The following is a 19,976-nucleotide window of genomic DNA, read 5'->3' as shown; positions in this document are numbered from 1 at the left end:
AATGTCCCATTTTGTTACATTTTCTGCAGCTTTTGTCTCGGGCTGGACAGTTTTCTCTTTTGTCGTGTTTTCTATTGCATCTTTGACATCTCCGTTTAAACTCACTGTATTTCTGTGCCTGTGGCTGTAATGACTCATCATAGCTCCTCTTTGTGCTGTTAAACTGGTTGTCTCACCTCATTCACCATAGTTTCCATGGGTTCTCCAATTTGTAGCTTCACCTGTTTGCTCTGACATGCTAGCTGGATCGCTCTCTCCAGAGTCAAGTCCGCCTTTAGTTGGAGCTTCTGAGAAACCTCCTTATCCATTATTCCGATGACAATCAGATCCCGGATCTGCTCGTCCTTTCCTGCGCCCAACTCGCAGTACTGCACGAGCTCATATAAGCTCTGCACGAAGGCTTCGACCATCTCACCAGCCCTTTTGTGAAGACAGGCCCGGTCATGGATAACGTTTCTTTTTGGAACAAAGTGTTCATCAAACTTCTGTATCACTAGAGCAAACTCATTCTCCGGATGTGGCATGTCTTCCGTTGCAGCCAGAAACAAAAGAACCGTAAATAGGTTCAGCATCTTTCCCCATGGAGTACAGGAGCGAATTTACCTGCACTTCACCGCTCCCTCTGTTAAGCTTCGATGCTATCCTGAAGCGAGAAAATTGCTGTCGCCATGTCGGCCACTCCGCAGGCTGTGTAAAATCAAATGGCTTCGGCGGTCCAAACTTTGCCATCGTGTTTCCAAAGTAAGCGTAAAGTCCTTAATTCTGACCATGTCATGTTATAAAGAATGACTCAGGAGGCCTTTCACCGGGTGAGCTTCACTCCGTCTTTATTAGCTACAGCTCCGAGTCACACGTGTCTTCACTCTTGCTCGAATCCCCTCAAACACCCCCTGCAACTCCCTGGTGACCCCTAGTGGTCATAGAACAAAACTACCATAACTCAGAATAAAAAATAGTCTAATCTCACAACAACTCGCTTCTTTCATTTTGGGTCATGGGGGTCGCTGGTGCCCATGTCCAGCAATCACTGTGCGAAAAGCGGGGGACACCCTGGACAGGTCTCCAGTCCATCACAGGGACATGTAGAGACAAACGAGACGAACAACCATTCACTCTTTCACTTACACCTAGGGACAATTGAGAGTTACCAATCAGCCTAAAATGCATGTTTTTGGTCTGATATATATATATATATATATATATATATATATGCGTGTGTGTGTGTTCTGCCATTTTAAATGTGTTAGGATGTTTCCATAAAACTGAAAGCTGTGCGAATTAGCTTATCCTAGCTTAAGTTCATTGTAAAAAGCACACGTTAAAGGCAAAACAAAGTAAATGTCCCCAGTCTGTCAATGCAAAAGGGCCATGTGACATTACTCTACAATGTAACTACTACTAAACAGCAACGTGTCTATCTGCAGCTTCCAACACTTTTCTATTATACGTACACCCATCAAAAGACAAACGTATTGCATAATCTTCGTCTATACGTCTATAAACTTTCTTTTGTCTAATTCTGATTGCTCAAGATACAGTAATTAATGAAACTTCATATATGCATCATGATTAGGCTGAGTGTTGTGTACATATTTCATCACCCCTGCTCTAAGGTCAAGGTCACAATCAAGGTTAAAGCTTATAGAAGTATTTTTCTTGTCCTGTCCATTTGATTGCTGTACTGGTGTGAAACAGTTTGTCAATGGGCAGATAATGTGCCGTCTGCGGCACTCTTGTCTATGTTTAGGTACAGATTGCTCATTCGCTCTGTTCTGGTATTATTCTCAGTATTTGTTTTATTCAGTTATGTAATCATTTTAAACCAAAAATCCAAAACCGCACACACTTTTTAAATATATTTTATGTGTATTTATTTGCAGCACTTGAATTTTAATAACACCTGAATACTTGAATTACTGAGAGCCATCAGTTCCAAAGTGCACTACTGACAAAAATGGCACTTTAATCAAATGTGGAAAGTTGTGACCATAAATGCAGTAATTATACAATGCACTGTCGGCATCAGTGATTACAAGGTAGAAAAATCAATATTTTTTTTGTATTATTTTATTTTTAAAATCATGTTTTCCCCTTTTTTAACATCTTAAGTTTTGTGTATTTATGTTCCTGTTAAGCATGCACCACTCTTTGTGTCTATTTTCAACACAACCACAGAAAATCTCATTGTATCTGTGTGCCAGCAGCACACAGCAGTTACAGAGTGGAGGGGGTAAATCAACTACAGAACAGATGCAGTGTTTGTGTTTTGAGCATGACAGAGTGATGTGTCCGCAAGGAAACATGGCAGATTTGCCAAACAGAGTTGTTTATTGCCTTCTTGGGTTGTCATTTTTGCCTTGTGTCATTGCCTTTCACTCCTCACCAGTAATGTTTACTGACTGGTCGATGGGAACTCAGTTGTGTGCACAAGCAGCATAAATTTGATGGAATGGTTTAGAATTGGCTGTCAAGTTATTTCTAATATATTGTGAAGCACGGAAAAAAAAAAAGTTTGATTGCTTATAATATTGAGGTACTTGTCCTGATAACTTTTATGTGGACTGCCCCATGAACACAAATTCACCATAAAAAGGCTTCACTGGCAGGTACTTTGCTGCAACATACAACAACACTGTCATAGTTTCATTAGTCGACTGCTGTCCAACAGGAGCATATTGACTTTTAATAAGAAGAAACACCATAACAATGTAAAACTTTAATTCAGGTTTTGTTTTCTTGGGCTCCTAAATGGATAAAAATAAACAAAACACCACAAATTATTTAGAAACTAGAAGGTCCTTTGGCAGATAATTATATATCTCTGGCTGGTGGTTTACCTCAAAAGAACAGACTGTCTCTTCCCTTGTTCTCACAGTCACTCCATCTTTGTCTCTTCCCAGGTTGGACTAAACGAGTGGACTACGAGCCAGGAACAGGCAGTAAGCAGCTGTTTCCTCAGATGCACCTGGAGACCTGTGGTGAACCTCTGTCCTCAGTGAGGACCACTGTGGAGCTACAGACCAGCCACATCGGGAAGGGCTGCGACCGGGAGACGTACTCTGAGAAATCTCTGCAGAAACTTTGTGGTTGGTTCGAGTTTTCTACGCAATTTACAACTTTGTGACCAGAACGACAAAGATTCAGACAAATTGGGTTAGGGGTTTTTGAGGTAGTAGTGGATTTGTTGAGCGACGCTGATTAAAGACTTAGACTGAGGCAGCAGCCTATGAGTGAGAGCATTAAATCAGAACTCAAGTTCTGCTGCAAACATCACTGCTGTCCACACTGTGAGTGCCAGGGTCAGACAGGGCCCCAGGTACCTTTCTCTACTCTTTTTAAATGAACATCTAAAAAGCTCCCAGTCCGTGTTACATTCTTATCTCCACTTGTGTCCCTGGTATATCCCTGTGCTAAATGAAGAACAGCAAGTTAAAGCTGTGTCACTAATGATGTGACAGAGCGAGGGCATTAGCCGCCCCAGATGCAGCGACGCTTTCTCCTCAGTGACTGATGAGCAGTCGAGTCGGTCAGTCAGTCCCCAGAGCGCCAACAAAGTACCCTGCACCCCCTCCCCACCCACCCCGCACTGCCGGCAGGGGGGCTGGAGTCATCGACTTTGACTAACGGCCTTCGCAGGCCACATTCCAGCTCATCTGAATGCACCACAGCCCCCCCTCCACCTCCCAGTCCATGCATGGTTTACCACTAAAGAGACATTTTCAGGCACCTCATAATCGTTATCTGATAGCAAATAGAATAAATTGTAATTGCTTTTTTAAAGCACAATCAATTTGAGATAAAGTACAGAGACGTTGGGCAAAAAGGCGGCTGCAGCTGGGTGCTGGAGACGTCGATCCGTTTTTATTTACTAAGGGAATTTAATTACTCGAGTCAAAGCGTTGGTGGCACCATGAATAAGCAGTGGAGAGAAACAGACCTTTAGAGGTGGAAGAAAAACATCAATTAATGTGCAAATGTTGTGTTTCTAGCAGGAATTAATGGATGTATGTTGCATTTTCTTGCTTTCACAAAAGGATTATGGTGAATTCTTACAGTTTCTGTATCTTTTTATTTTGCCACCACTCACAATCAGGAGCAACGTGACTCACAAAAGTGGTTTAGTTGGATGGAATGTATTTTTCATTGACTTCCATTTTGGTGTGTGGCCACATCTAGTTGTAAAAAAAGTTCCTTTTGAAAATTGGCTTGCCACATCAAAATCCAAGATGGCTGCCACCATATATGTAGATCCGTCCGTGTTGTGAGCTTGACAATTTGAAAAATATGTGAGGAACTGACTTCCATTTTCGTCTTTGTTACGTCTAAGTGTGCGCCTGGTGGATGAATAGCATTCACTATTCAAGCCCCTCCGCGAGGGGGGACATCAGCTTGTTGCATTAGAGGTTTGATGAAAAGGTTTGTAAAGTGTAAAGTAATGAGTTGATGCGATGCAGTAATTGGTTGGTGTATTTTGTTATTTTGTCTGGGAGTCAGACAACAAAGAATTCATCTGAAACCAGTTCATGTGCTTATTCATCCCCTCGTCGTGCAGCATGTTCTCCTTCTGTGTAACCATGGTGCCCAGTTAATGTGGCCTGCCTATTCCCAAAAGAGGTGCATTTCAGCTGAGAGCTGCATCCACAGTTTATGGACAATGACTCACATTTCTCTTATTTTTAAAGTTACTTTTGTTTACCTTGAGTCAGTTCACATCCTAAGTCCCACTCACCCCATTGATTAATTATTAAGCTCTGGCTTCTGCTGTTTTCACAAACAATCATAGCCAAGGTTGGGGCAATGTACACTGCATATCTGCCATGATTGTTATTGACATGTCTTCTGTCACTCCTTTTATTTGTTCCTACTGCAACAACCCCCAGGTGCCTCATCTGGCAGCACTGACCTCCTTCCAGCCCCCAGCGCCACCACCAATTGGACGTCCTCTTTGGTGTCTGACAGCGGGAGGGACAGCGACTTGATCTTCAGTTTTGATGGTCGTCAGGCGGCTAAAATCCCGGACTGGGTGGTCCCCCAAAATCTAACCGATCACTTCACCATTGCAACGTGGATGAAGCACGGGCCCAGCCCTGGGCTCAGAGCAGAGAAGGAGACGTTACTCTGCAACTCCGATAAAACCGGTGAGTCGTTTGTCATTTCTGAGCTTTCCTGTTTGCCGATCCCACGAGAGGACCAAAATAAACAATGGACTGATTTTACTTGTCTAGATTATTTGTTCGTAACATCTGCACAGGTATACAAAGTCCGTGGTCAGTCTCAGTTTTAAAAAATTAAAAAGTTTGAAATCTGGGCTGAGGTGTGTCTTTAATTAAGATAAGATAGAACTTTATTGATCCTGCAGGAAATTGTTGAAGGAATAGTTAAAGGGATAGCCTTGATTTTTTTTCCCTCCTCAAGTATTTAACAGCATTTATTGTTTTATCTGTTGTCATTAGCGCGACATCTGGATTTTGATGGAACAATAATTTGTATCAAACATTTCCTAAGCTGCATCAACTTCATGGCTTATTCAAGTAGTTCTCTAACTTTTGTTTGCCCCCCCCCCCCCCCCAGCCACAAAACAACATAATTAACAAAGTATGAAAAATTCATGTTGCATAAACTACACAAACTAAAATATTTCAAATTGTATCCTATAAGTGAAAGAAAATTGATTTATTGCAGAATTCTGGTAAATAAAAGTGTGATTTTTAAGTTACTGTGTACTGTGCTATAATTTTTAAATATCAGTGTTTGAACATAAATTATACGAAGGCAAAAAATACATTATGATGATTGTTATATTTGAAAATAATAATTAATGGACTTTTGTGTAGTTAAAACCACTGCAAGAAATGCCTGCAAGATTGGTAATAATTTTGGCAAAATAAACAAATTCAACCTGTGATGGACTGGAGACCTGTCCAGGGTGTCCCCCACCTTTTGCACAGTAATAGCTGGATATGGGCACCAGTGACCCCTGCGACCCAAAACGGAAGAAGCGGGTAAAGATAATGGATGGATGGATGGATGGATGGATGGATGGATGGATGGATGGATGGATGGATGGATGGATGGATGGATAATAATAATGTCATCACATTGTCATCACTGTGTTTCCATACAATGATGAAATTAGTCTTTGCATTTAACCCATCCACCACCAGGTGGTGCAGTGGGCAGCTATTGAATGCGCCCGGGGGGCATTTTGGGTATAGGGTGTGCTGCCCAGAGACACCACGAGGTATGCAGAGGATTGAACCTGGGACTTTTGGGTCCAGAGCCAGCTGCCCTGCCTCTACACCATCACGGCCCCCATTGGATGGATAAACAAAATCAACCAATTCAATGAAGAAACAATATAAGTAAATATCCTGATGCATGCTCAATATTCCAGGTAGAAAAATCTAAAAAAGGTAAATCTGGTCCTCTGGACCAATATAAGTAAATAAATATATTTGAATATTTATTGACTTACATTCATCGCAGTACAATCACTTGATTGCAAATACAAGTACGCTTATAATCCAAATCACCAAAACCATATTTATATTGTTATATTGCTATGTACCATTAAAATCTATAGATATTTATGACAAACTACAAAGTGAAATTTTGGAGTAAATAAAAAGTTAATGCCAGTAATCTTGGGAATACAAAAAAACCAACATATTTTAGTGTTAATATTGTTTAAAGTCTAAGAACTAAAGCAGTGAAACAATAAGTCACAGAAAGAGAGACAATTAAAAAAGAATGAGCATTTTCACGTCATCTGAATATTTGGTTAGCTCAACATCCATCCCACAGCGACATGAGCTTTTAGAAACACAGCGAGTTCAGAGGTGTGGAGGAAAACTCACCTCAGCTGGGTTGACATGGTGCACAACACGTCAGTAAGAAATCTGTTTGTTATTGACTCCCACAACTGAGTGGTCACACAGACCAATTGACATTACTTTGGTGCTCGAGTGCCCGACGACCGAGATCCTGGAGCTGGTGGAAAATGCAGCTTGTGATGACAAGAAGACCAGGATCATCCCCCGACACCTGCAACTGACTGACGAGGAGCTCAGCAGGTTGCTGGGAGGAATGGTAATTGTTTGGGGAAGAGTTCTGCCCAGCATTCAGGTGGTCCTGCTGCCCAGGAGGAAGAAGAGACCCGCCGGGTCCAGGTGGACAAATTGTCATCTGTGGCCAGATTCTTTGGATCCACTGCAGGAGATCCTTCCTGTCCACAGCCATCAGCATCTATAACAACTCTTAAATGAAACCAGGATAACGAGTCACAACATTTAATTTCACTCTGGGATTAATAAAGTATTCTTGAATTTGAATTGAATTTATGCAAAATGTCATGCCATATTGTCTGCGCTTAGGTTTTGGTGAATTATCGTTTACAACAGCCAACACTGTCATATTTGTTTTGGAAATACTGCTTGTTTTTCATTTTGTCCCGGTCACATACCTCTCTAACCATGTGCAGATGTGCAATAACCATTCAATTCAAATCCATTTGGGGCGGCTGTGGCTGAGCGGTTAGAGCAGTTGTCGTCCAATGCAAGAGTTGGGGGTTCTAATCCACCAGCAGTCACATGCCAAAGTGTCCCTGGGCAAGACACTGAATCACTCATTGACTCTGATGTGTGTCCCATTGGTGTATGAATGTGATAAAGCTCTGATTAGTCTCTTTAGAATGATTTGTTCAATTAGCTTTGTAGAGATCTAGTAGAGTGCTGTATGAATGGGTAAATGAGGCACAGATTGTAGTGTAAAGGGCTTTGAGTATTTCGATAAAATAGAAAGGCGCTATTTAAGTACAGTCCATTTACCATTTACCATTTATATAGATTTATATCTAAAAAATATAAATCATAAAACTAGTATTAAAATAAACAGTTACTTTACTAAAACAAAATAATAAAATAGTTAAATCTGGATTACTGAACATAAATTCAATTCAGTTTATTTATATAGTGCCATTGTCTCAGGGCACTGAACAGAATTATACAAAAGCCAGTAGGTAAAAATTCTCTAAGGAAGCCAGCAGATTAGTAGAATCTTCACTTTGTCACAGTCCCCCATCCTGAGCAAGCACAATGGAGACAGTAGAAAGGAAAAACTTCAGTTTAACAAGAAGAAACCTCCAGCAGAACCAGGCTCAGGACGAGCGGCCATCTGCTTCGACCGGCTGGGTTTAAGGAACAGGAAGGAGAAAGAAACACAGAATGGCAGGTCCAGATGTACCTCCTATTGGAAGAAAGACAAAAACACATGTAAAGGATAGAAAAAATAATTACAAATACAAAAAAGGTAGAAAAACAAAGCAGGTTGAGCAGAGTATGTAAAGACAGTCATATAATGAGGAAATGTGGTCCGGTTGTCCTTCTGCTGTCTAAGCCTATAGCAGCATAATTAAGGGACAGCTCAGGAAACCCAAGCCGACCCTAACTATAGGATTTATGACAAAGGAAATTCTTGAGCCCAGTCAAAACTGGACAATGTGTCAGCCTCACGGACAGAAACTAGAAGTTGGTTCCACTAGAGATAACTGAAAACTCTGAATTTTTGCTTTTGGAAGCACAAATAAACCTGCAGTCTGAGAGTGAAGTGCTCTGTTAGGAAAATATGGAACAATAAGAGTTGTAATATAAGATGGAGCTAGGTTGTTGAGAGCTTTGTAGGTTAGAAGTGAGATTTTGAATTCAATCCGCGATTTGACAGGGAGCCAATGGAGAGAAGAAATGGAGAGATATGATCTCAATCAAATCTCATTAAAAGTCTGGCAGCAGCATTTTGCATCAGCTGAAAACTTTTTAAAGAAGTTTTTGGACACAGATAACAAACCATATGCAGTATTTCCTTAATGTACAATAGTGTGCAGTGCCATAGGACAGTTCTTTTTATTTTGTAAAAAATGTTTTTCTTCTTATTTACTTTTATCCAACAATTTTCAGTCAGGTCATCTGGACAGTTTCTTTTTTTTTTTCCTGAAACGTTTCACCGTCCATCCAGAAGGCTTCATCAGTCAAGGAAACACACAACACAAAACTGATTCTTCCCCAAAACAGCTTACTCCAAAGTGGAACAAACAAATTATGTTGGTGCTAAGGTGGTGTCTTTGGCACGCGCCCTCCTCTGGAGCCGGCCCTCTTCCTCGTCGACAGTCATGTCAAACTGGTTCAAAACCAAAAAGGTCCATGCTCAATAATCCAGGTATACAATCCAACAATTTTCAGTCAGGTCATTAGTTTCTGTCCAGATGATCTGACTGAAAATTGTTGGATTGCATACCTGGATTATTGAGCATGGACTTTTTTGATATATTTATATTGTTTTATCTTTTATATATCTTATCACTATAAGGATGACACTTAATTCCATTGTGCTTGTTACAATGACAATAAACAATATTTTGATTCTGCATGAAGGAAGGATGGCAAATAGGCAATAGACACAATGTGTAGTTTTGGGCAAGTCCATCACAGGGACACATAGAGACAAACGAGACAAACAACCATTCACTCTCTCACTCACACCTAGAGACAATTTAGAGTTACCAATCAGCCTAACATGCATGTTTTTGGTCTGTGGGAAGAAACCGGAGTACGCGGAGAAAACCCACGCATGCACGGAGAGAACATGCAAACTCCAACCAGAAAGGCCCCTGGACCGGGGTTTGAACCAGGGACCTGCTCGCTGAGAGGCAGCAGCTCTACCAGTTGCGCCACCGTGCTGCCCAGGCCACAACATACATTTATTAAATTATTTTCAGTATGCCAGAGTAAATAAAAGCAATAGTCAAATCTACCAATAGTGAGTTTTATTTATTTATTTATTTCATTGAGATTTCTCATTTTCTCTACATGATGCATGTGATTTTAAAACAGTTTGTTAGATTGAAAACCATGTGACTTTATAATTTCCAGGCTTAACAAAGCCAACAGCCTTGAATTTTTATTTCATTGTAAAAATAGTCAAACTAGTGATAGGTATTTGACAGCAGGCCTCATTCAGAAAAGTGCAGCTGTCCCACTTTTCTTTAGTTCATGAAGCCAGATGTCATAGTGACTTTACCTGGCAGGTGTGAGTAGGTTTGGTGACTTGGTCCCTGGTCCTCACTCATCTGTCTTCCTTCTACAGAGATGAATCGGCATCACTACTCGCTCTATGTCCATAATTGTCGCCTGGTGTTCCTGCTGAGGAGAGACTTCACACAGGTGGACACCTTCAGGCCGGCAGAGTTCCACTGGAAACTGGAGCAGGTAAGGCTCTGATCTAAAGACAACAATGAAACACAGATAACTCTGTGTATCCTCAACTAACCGTAGATGGATTAAATAAATAGGCCATGGGACAATAGCACAGAGATATGAAGCTTGTTTCAAGGATTAAACATTCATTACACAATAACTGAGGTACTTATTCTAGTTACATCATATTGATCTACATTTTACCATCCAACCTCCACTATTGTTTACCATGTAAATGTCAAAATTAAATTTCTTAGTCCAGATTGAATTGTTGTTTTTTTTGTTTTTTTTATCATAAAGGAAATTGTTGTTTGTTTGTTTTTGGTACTAAATAAGAAATTTAAAGGTATTCTGTTTCATTTTACAAAAACATGTATTTGGAGATTGCAAATAAAGAGATCTAATGTCAGACTACTGTCAGGGGCGGCTGTGGCTGAGTGGTTAGAGCAGTCGTCCTGCAATGGGAGAGTTGAGGGTTCAATTCCACCAGCAGTCACATGTTGAAGTGTCCCTGGGCAAGACACTGAACCCCTCATTGCCTCTGACGTGTCCATCAGTGTATGAATGTGATAAAGCTCGGATTAGTCTCTACAGATTCAGATTAGCTTTGTAGAGGCCTAGTAGAGCGCTGTGTACACTGTAGAGGTAAAAGAGGCACAGGTTGTATTGTAAAGCGCTCTGGGTATCTGTATTATATATAAAGGTGATACATAACTACAGTCCATTTACCATTTACTGTCTAACGTATGTAAGTCCACATCAAATAAATATTAAAATGTAGACAACTACTAACATCATTATTTACAACTGTGAGCAGTGTCACTTTGAGTAGCCAAACATGAGTAGAGTAGACAAAAAGGTTGCAAAACCAATTTGTTAGATTTTACATTATTACCAATATTACCAAAAGATTGAACTTGATATTTAGTGAGAGTCTTGTTACACACTGTTATATGTTGGTTGTGCAGAACAATGCTTGTTCATAGTGAAGATTTGAAGGGACTATAAAATAAAATTTTGAAATAGCATTATTTCCACTTGTTTGGAGGACATCAACAAACAGGGAAGAGAATGATGGACACCATACTGGAACCCAGACATTGAAGCCAGAGAGGATGGAGTGTCCCCACAGGATGGTCCCAATATGTATTTAAGCCCCGCCCCTTCCTCATAAACAAAAATGGCATTGAGAAATATACACTTCAGAGAAGTTTTGTCAGATGCTGTTACTTCTTGATCCACATACAGTAGATCTTACCCTGCTACTGTATGCTTATATAGTCATTATTTTATGTTTAATGTTTTGTTGTAGTTACTTACTGCTCATAAGAAAGCACATATAACATATTGAGTCCCGACATCTCCAGTGTGCAGTCGTTAGGTCACAAAACTGCTTTAAAACTGTTTGAACCAGGCTCTGCTAGCTTCAAGTTCCAACAATGAGATAAGGACGGACAACTGTTCAAGGATTTCCTGATGTCAGTGGTGGAAGACAACATCCAAAGCTATTCTGCATGAACCAAGATAAGATGTATTCAGTGAGAGGTTTTAAATCACAGAAGGTTATTGATCTTATGACCAAAAAAAATCATGTTAGGCATCACAGTTTCTTATCCACATTGTGGAGTTGTGTATCAGTGACATATTCCTTTCTGCTTTGGGGCATATGCACCAGGTAAAAACAAGGTTATTCATTATGTCATGGCCTTGTTGTTGGGTGCATATTGTGTTGTTGGGGTATATGTAGAATATGTAGAAAAGGTATCGACAAGGTCTAGTTACAGGTTGCTCTGTGTCTGTTCTGAACAAATTGAGCAAGTTGCTGTTGTGGGTTTGGTCTAACTTCACTTCAAGATGAAAACAAAAGACACAGTCTCACTCCATGAGGACTTTGTGTGTACATGTATTGCATGCACATCAGCAGGTGTCTAATTCTCAAAGAGGTCATCTAAATGTAACACAGGTGACCTCGATGCAAGGAACCCCACACTAGCACCCTGCAAGGACATTTGATTCAGACTAGAGACATACAGCTGAGCCCAGACATCCAGATGGAGCACCCTAGGCTAATTCGATCAGACGGATCACTGGTCTTGATTGGAGGAGAGCATGAACGAGGTCATCCATCAAGCTCCTGACAGAAAATATTGTCTGCATGAGTCATCTTTTAGGAGGAATTTAGACAGAGAGTTACCACAGGGTATCATAGTTTGTTTTTCTATTCTGACTCCACAGTTTTTCCTCTATGAGTGATGTTTTTAAGCATCATCAATCCAAAGAGGATTTGATATAAATCCTCAATACCTGTCACCAAGATAATGCTTTCCTCACATGGCAAAATGTCTTTACATTTATATTTTGTTGAATTACTAGAAAATGATTGTGTATGCCAACTTTGTAAGTATTCTGTTGAACATAAAGGCTGCCCAAGAAAGGTAAATGTTTAACACTATTCCCATAATATACCTAGTTGACAACATACAACCTATATTAGCTACAAAGCTAAATGTACTCTGAACAGTTGACTGAAGAAGTTTATACAGTCACTTAAAGTTTTAAACATTTGTATTTAAAGGCCAAGAATTTCTAGAAGTAATGTATGTTTGCCTGTCACCTTTATGCCAGTTTTAAACTGAGTTGTGACTTTTTTTGGCACCCATTGCAGAGTGATGTGTGGGAATTAAAAACACCCTCTATCCAAGTATTCATGTGTGCAAGTTGTGAACATGACTAATTAAAGAGTGAGGCACAAACTTCCATTTTTGTGTGTGGCTACAATTAAACTTAAGGTTCAATGTGAATTTATTGTAATTTCCATCATTGCATCACATGTGGTCTAAGATTTTATTTTTTTTTGCGGACCCCCAAGTAGTGCTGCCCCTCCTGACCCCGATTCGTACCGGGCCGGGCCATAATAATGTGCTTAATGTGTGGGCCCGGTCAGTGTCGGGCTTTTATTGCGGCAGGGATGCGCGCGGCCGACAATCCAATAAATGCAAACACACCTGTCGCACGTGGCCATTTCACCGCACGTTGACTGGTTGAAAGAGGTAAAAAGTTCAGTTAAGCTTCAGATGATAATAATAAAAATAAAGTGCTATGTGTTGTCATCAAAAATGGCTCTCTGCATTTAACCCATCGCACCTGGGATACACCCAGGTGGAACAGTGGGCAGCTATGTAGGCGCCCAGGGAGCAATTTGGGATTGGGTGTCCTGCTCAGAGACACCACAAGATGTGCAATTACTGGGGATCGAACCCAGGATCTTTGGGTCCTGAGTCGGCTGCCCTGCCCCTACACCATCTCAGCCCCATATGGACATATTCAGATGGACCATCTGATCCGAATAATTCATCGATAATTATGATGTAACAATTTTTTGTAGTTTGCATTCAGTTTTAGCTAAGTCAAATAATTTTAAAATGTGCATAAATACAGATGCAGTGTTTCCCCCATGCTACGTCCGTTGACAGGGAGCTCAATTCTTCCAGGATGGGGGGTGGGAGTGGGGGGGTCGGTAGGCAGGGCTCAGTGCTGTTGACCAGGCGGGGCACACACCTTGGTGGGAGAAACACTGACATGGGCACCAATCAAATGAATCTAGTGAACTAATAACTCCCGCCTACATTAGCTTTTAGACAATCAAAACTCAGATGTGATTACGACATACATCGTAAATATGTATGTCTGGGGTTGTAAATCTGTAAACAAACATTTGGTGCACAGCTATTTCTACTGCCTAACATATAGTGGAAATGGTAAGGTATTTAAAACCGTCAACTTCGTCAAGTGCAGAAAATCCCTAACCAGTTCACTACAAAATATGATTAAAGTTATATTGAGTTTGGTTTCATCGAGAGCAGAGACGGAAGACCAAAATATGTCGTGTGTCTTCAGGTGCTAGCAAATGAAGCTATGAAGCCAGCCAAGCTAAAGCGACATCTGACTATGAAGCCCCCAGAGTTCAAGGATAAAAATAAAGATTTTTGGGGGGCGAAAGGGTGACAACTACACACAACAAACAAATGGTGATCTTGGCCACAGCTTCACAGAAAACACAGCGGGCTTCTTATTTAGTGGCTCAATGCATCGCAAAACGTAAGAAGTCACACTTGATTGGACAAGAACGTGTTCTCCCAGCAGCAGTGGAGATGTGTGAAGATGTCCTGGGTGCAAAGACAGCTAATAAGCTTAAAGCTGTACCACTTTCCACTGACACTGGAGAAGAACTGAAAAACTCTCAGCTGACTTACAGTCACAGCTACTGGACAGTCTGGGTTTATGTGAACAGTTTTCTGTTCAGTTGGATGAATCCATGAGCATTTCTAGTACAGCTCAATTAATTGCTTTGGTGTGCTACCCCTGATGGAGGCATTTTGGAGGACTTCCTCTTCTACAAGAAGGTGCCAGACAGGACTACAGTTGAGGAAATATTCAAACTTTGGATGTGTTCATGACTGAATCCAGACTGAGCTGGAAACAATGTATGGCTGTTTGTATGGATGGTGCTGCTGCAATGACTGGTCCAAAGAGTGGGGTTACAGTGCGGATTAAAGCTGTTAATTCAAAGATAATCATAACAGACATGTTCCCTCAACTGACTGAGTTTCTCCACACTAATAACTTGACTGTGGTTACAGTGAGGGGGGTCATCATCTCACACCTTGCATCGCTGCAGCAAACACTTCAGCACATTCTTCTCAGATGTAAACACTGATGACTGGAACTGCGTGTGTGACTCATTAGCACCAGCTGCAAATGACCCTGGTCTTCTTGTCATGAGCCACGTTCCTGTCAGCTTCAGGATCTCAGCAGTCAGTCACTCGAGCGCCTCTGTCAGGTAGACGGAGATGCATCCACAGCACCTCATTTACAAATCATTTGGAATTTGGGCTGTATTTGAGGTAAAATTTGAGCTTTGAGATGTTACCCGGCTGTTTCTGAAATAAAAAAAACACCTTGTTGTCATGGTTACACTTTATATCAAATGTCCAAAATTAAGAAGTTTCAATAAAAATTGTTTCAGCTGCACAGCATCCAATACCAGAGGAAGTAATCATCAATAAAAGCCATTTAGAGGTACATCCAGAAAAAGGAGAAATAAAGAATTCAAAAGCAGTATCTCAGAATGAAAGTAACAGCTACTACAACATGCAGCCACCCTTGAGCAGCGCAATCCTAGAACAAACAGGATTAAATTAGAATGGATCTATAATTAAAGAGACAAATTAAATGAAAATTATTTAATAAACATGAGGGGGTCCCTGAAAATTTTTCACACCTATAATGGGTCCCTGAGCCCCAAAAGTTTGAGAACCCTGGCCTAAGATATACATATATAAACAATAATTATACAATATAATACGGTGTATTAAACAGCAGCCTGAACATGAGTCTGTTGTGAGCAGATGGGTATGAATACAGCAGCTTAATCAGCAGCACTGATAATCAGCAGCACAGATAAAGTGACATATCACCAATTAAAGTGGCATTACAGTGATTTTCCTGGTTAGGGTTTTTGAATCTGAAAGCTTCAGGGTAGAAGCTGTTCCTCAGTCTATTGGTTCTACAATTAATACTCCACAACCTTCTGCCTGAGGGGAGTGGAGCAAAAAGTGTGTGTGCTGGGTGAGTGGCGTCCTTCATGATGCAGGTGGTCCTCTTCCTGCATCTGGAAGTGCAGATGTTTGTGATGGTGGGATGCTGACTCCATCAGACTTCTGTGCAGCCTTCACCACTCTCTGCAAAGCTTTTCTTTCTGCAGCTGTGCAGCCTCCATGCAACACGTTGATGCTGGAGCACAGGATGCTCTCCACTGCACACCTGTAGAAGGAGGTGAGGACTGAGCTTCCCAGACCATCTCGCCTCAGCCGCCTGAGGAAGTAGAGTCTCTGATGTACTTTCTTGATCAGACTGGAAGTGTTGTTGCCCCAGTTGAGGTTGCTACCTGGCAACACCCTGGTCGTGGATAAAATTGCTCCTTCCACTCCCCAGGATTCATCACTTTGCGTTGCCTCAAACAAGCAAAGAAAATTAAAAAATAAAACCTGTCTCTGTTGTTCTACACATTTTAATTCCAATCCATTTGAATATTTAGCACCAAAAAATAAGGTTTAGTTGCATTCCCTGTTCAATTCCGGTTCAGAAAAACACTAATTTTGAAAACTATAAACATTCACTATTCAAAATCCTCAGCTACAGGCGACATCAGCATACCACCTGTTTGTAACAGATAGCCACACACATCAACATACACAGGCAAACCCATTGTCACCTGTTTTCACCTCTTAGTGGCAAATGCTGAAAAAACATTTTCAAAACTGACCAAAATAGAATATGTTTGACAAATCGGTTGTTATTCCTGGTTTTATTCTATTTAAAGTAGTTGAAATACACAAATGTTGTATTTTGTTCCAAATAGAGGGAAAAAATATATTTGAACAATTCATGTTTTGTCGACAAGTGTTTACTATTCTAACATTTGTTTAACATAAGTTTCCCAGAAATTCTGGACTTGAGTCCAGGTGTTTTGTTTACATTTGAAGCTACTGGTGCTTCAAATCTACAACATCCTACCCATAAAGAAAAGCAAATTACGAAGTCCTGCCTTATGGATTTTCTCAGACCTAGCTCAGCTCAGCTCACTGATGATGTGATGCCGCTGCTAAAGATGATTTCAGCCACTCAAGACAATGCTTGTGATTCACCCTGACATTGTGCCAGCCTCCCATAAGCATCCCAGCAGTGGCCCTTCACTCAGCCTCACTAAGAATACACGCTTGGACTGTTTTTGACAGCATCAACCTGCATAGAGCAGATGAGCAGGAAAGGAAAACACACATAAGACTGTCATGAAGAATTGAGTTACATTAAAGAATAAAATACTATTTGAGTACCATAGAGTATATATGCAACATAACATAGAATGGGCAGACTATAGATCAAAGGCTGAAATAGTCACTTGCTGTTGCAGTCATTCTGTTGAAGATCAGAATGACTGATGAGCATAGTCTTCTTCTTTAGGTTTTCCCTCTTCAAGGGTCTCCACACGGAGTCATCCTCCTTCATCTCACTCTGTCCTCTGCATCCTGTCCTCACTCCAACTACCTCCATGTCCTCTCTAACTGCATCCATATATCTCCTCTTTGTCTTTTTCCTGGCAGCTGCATTTCTAACATTCTTCTACCAGTATACCCACTGTCCCTCCTCTGGACATGTCCAAACCATCTCAGTCTGACCTCTCTAACTTTGTCTGCCAGTTGTTCAACCAGTGTTGTACCTCTGATGATCTCATTCCTAATATTATCAATCCTTGTCACTCATAAGGATAACCTAAACATCTTCATTTCTGCCACTTCCAGTTCTTTCTCCTGTCTTTTTGTCCATGTCTCTGTCTCCAGACCATACAACATAGCTGATCTCACCACTGTCTTGTAAACTTTTACTTTGACCTTTGGTGGCACTTTTTTTGTGACATGACTGATGAGTATAGTGATATAGTGATACAGTATAGTCATTATTCTTTTTATATAGCTTAATTGTAGATCCATCCATCCATTATCTTTACCCGCTTATTCCATTTTGGGTCACGGGGGTCGCTGGTGCCCATGTCCAGCAATCACTGTGCGAGGGGCGGGGTACACCCTGGACGGGTCGCAAGTCCATCACAGGGCCACATAGAGACAAACGAGACAAACAACCATTCTCTCTCACTCACACCTAGGGACAATTTTAGTTACCAATCAGCCTAACATGCATGTTTTTGGCCTGTGGGAGGAAACCGGAGTACCCGGAGAAACACATGCACGGAGAGAACATGCAAACTCCACCCAGAAAGGCCCCTGGACCGGGGTTTGAACCAAGGACCTGCTCGCTGAGAGGCAGCAGCTCTACCAGTTGCACCACCGTGCTGCCCCTCTTAACTGTAGATGTATTGTTTAAAGTCTTCTTATACTGTTGCTTCTGTTAAATGTATTTTATTTCTGACTAATGAACTCTGACCAATATTCATAAGTACTTGAACATTTTGTGAAAATACAGCTGAAGATAAAGGCTCTGAATCTGAACCTCTGAGTACTGGCTCCAAAACATTTGGTTTGTTGTAGTGTCCACAACTGATTTCATACCAGGACATGAGAAGAAATGACACATTTGAAATGTTTTCTTAATTCTACAGGTAATGATGCATACCCATTTTTAACAATTTTCAGCCAGGTCATCTGGACAGTTTCTTTTTTTTTTTTTATGCTGAGACGTTTCACCCTCTATCCAGAAGGCTTCACCAGTCAAGGAAACACCAAACAAATCTGATTCTCAACCAACAGCTTACTCCAAAGTGGGAAAAAAAACAGTTATGTTGGCGCTTAGATGGTCTCCGGTGCTCGCCCTCTCCCTCTTCGACAGTCATGTCAAACTGGTTCAAAGCACCAAAGTCTATGCTCAATAACCCAGGTATAAAATCCTCTCTTGTAAATGAGTCCTGGAGCTCAATGGGATTTACCTGTCTAAATAAAGGTTGAATGAATGACATCCAACAGTGTTCTGTCAGGTATCTGGACGGTTTCTTTTTTTTCTTCTTTTTTTTCACTTTGGAGTATTCTGTTGGGGGAGAGTCAGTTTTGTTTGGTCTTTCCTCAGACTGATGAAACCTCCTGGATGGAGGGCAAAATATCTCAGGACCCAAAAAAAAAAAAAAAAGAAACTGTCCAGATGACCTGACTGAACATTGTTGGATTTTATACCTGGATTATTGAGCATGGACTTTGGTATACCCAGTTTTAGTTTGTTGAGCTAATTCTCTACATAATTTTAATAGCAAATGAGGCTCCAGTAAGCTAACAAGTAGACAAATTGTGTGGCCCCATGTGGTTTGGGTCCAAGTTCTTAAAGGTACATGTGTTTTTTAACTTTAAAAAACGAGTTAACTGTTTGCGGATGACATTGTGATCTGTAATGAGAGCAGGAAACAAGTGGAAGAGATCTTGGAGAGGTGGAGGTATGCACTTGTAAAAAAACAACAACAACATTGTTAGAAATGCAGCTGCTAGAAAAAAAAAGACAGAGAAAAGGGAACTATATGGATGAGTTATAGAGGACATGAAGGCAGTCAAAGTGGGGACTGAAAAAGAAGAGAACAGAGTTGGATGGAGGAGAATGACTTGCTGTGGCAACCCCTGAAGAAGGAAAAGCCGTACACCCTTAGGGTGCTCCAGTATTTGTAAAAATTATCTGAAATACAGAGTTGTAAAACAAAATTTTTAAGTTGTTATCTTTTTGGTTGCACGGTGGCTTGGTTGGTAGAGCTGATACCTCTCAGCAAGAAGGCCGCTGAATGAATTCTCAGCCAGGGACCTTTCAGGTGGAATTTGCATGTTCTCTCTGTGCATGCTTGGGTTTTCTCTGGATACTCTGGTTTTCTGCCCCAGACCAAAATCATGCATGTTAGACTAACTGGTAACTCTAAATTGTCCCTTGGTGTGAGTAAGAGAATGAATGGTTGTTTGTCTCGTTTGTCTCTATGTGTCCATTTGACAGACTGGAGACCTGTCCAGGGTGTCCCCTGCCTGTCTGGCACAGTCACTGCTGAATATGGGCACCAGTGACCCCTGCATCCCAAAAAGGAAGAAGCAGATAAAGATGATGTATGGATGGATGGATGGATGGATGGATGGATGGATGGATGGATGGATGGATGGATGGATGGATGGATGGATGGATGGATGGATGGAT

At 41.0% G+C, this 19,976-nt stretch overlaps 1 protein-coding gene across 1 annotated transcript in view; it reads left to right on the top strand.

Moving 5' to 3' along the window:
• The window catches only part of LOC119410489 (calsyntenin-2), a 662,902-nt gene that overhangs the window by 491,263 nt on the left and 151,663 nt on the right, over positions 1-19,976 (top strand). Inside the window, exons 6-8 of the mRNA XM_037677368.1 lie at positions 2,901-3,086; positions 4,881-5,138; positions 10,138-10,259. Coding sequence (XP_037533296.1) covers positions 2,901-3,086; positions 4,881-5,138; positions 10,138-10,259 — 566 coding nt within the window. The remainder of the gene's footprint in view (positions 1-2,900; positions 3,087-4,880; positions 5,139-10,137; positions 10,260-19,976) is intronic.

Source organism: Nematolebias whitei, chromosome 6 (genome assembly GCF_014905685.2).
Source record: "Nematolebias whitei isolate Nwh7 chromosome 6, NemWhi1, whole genome shotgun sequence".
In the NCBI taxonomy this organism is placed as follows: Eukaryota; Metazoa; Chordata; class Actinopteri; order Cyprinodontiformes; family Rivulidae; genus Nematolebias; species Nematolebias whitei.
This window is presented reverse-complemented; position numbering and strand designations above follow the sequence as displayed.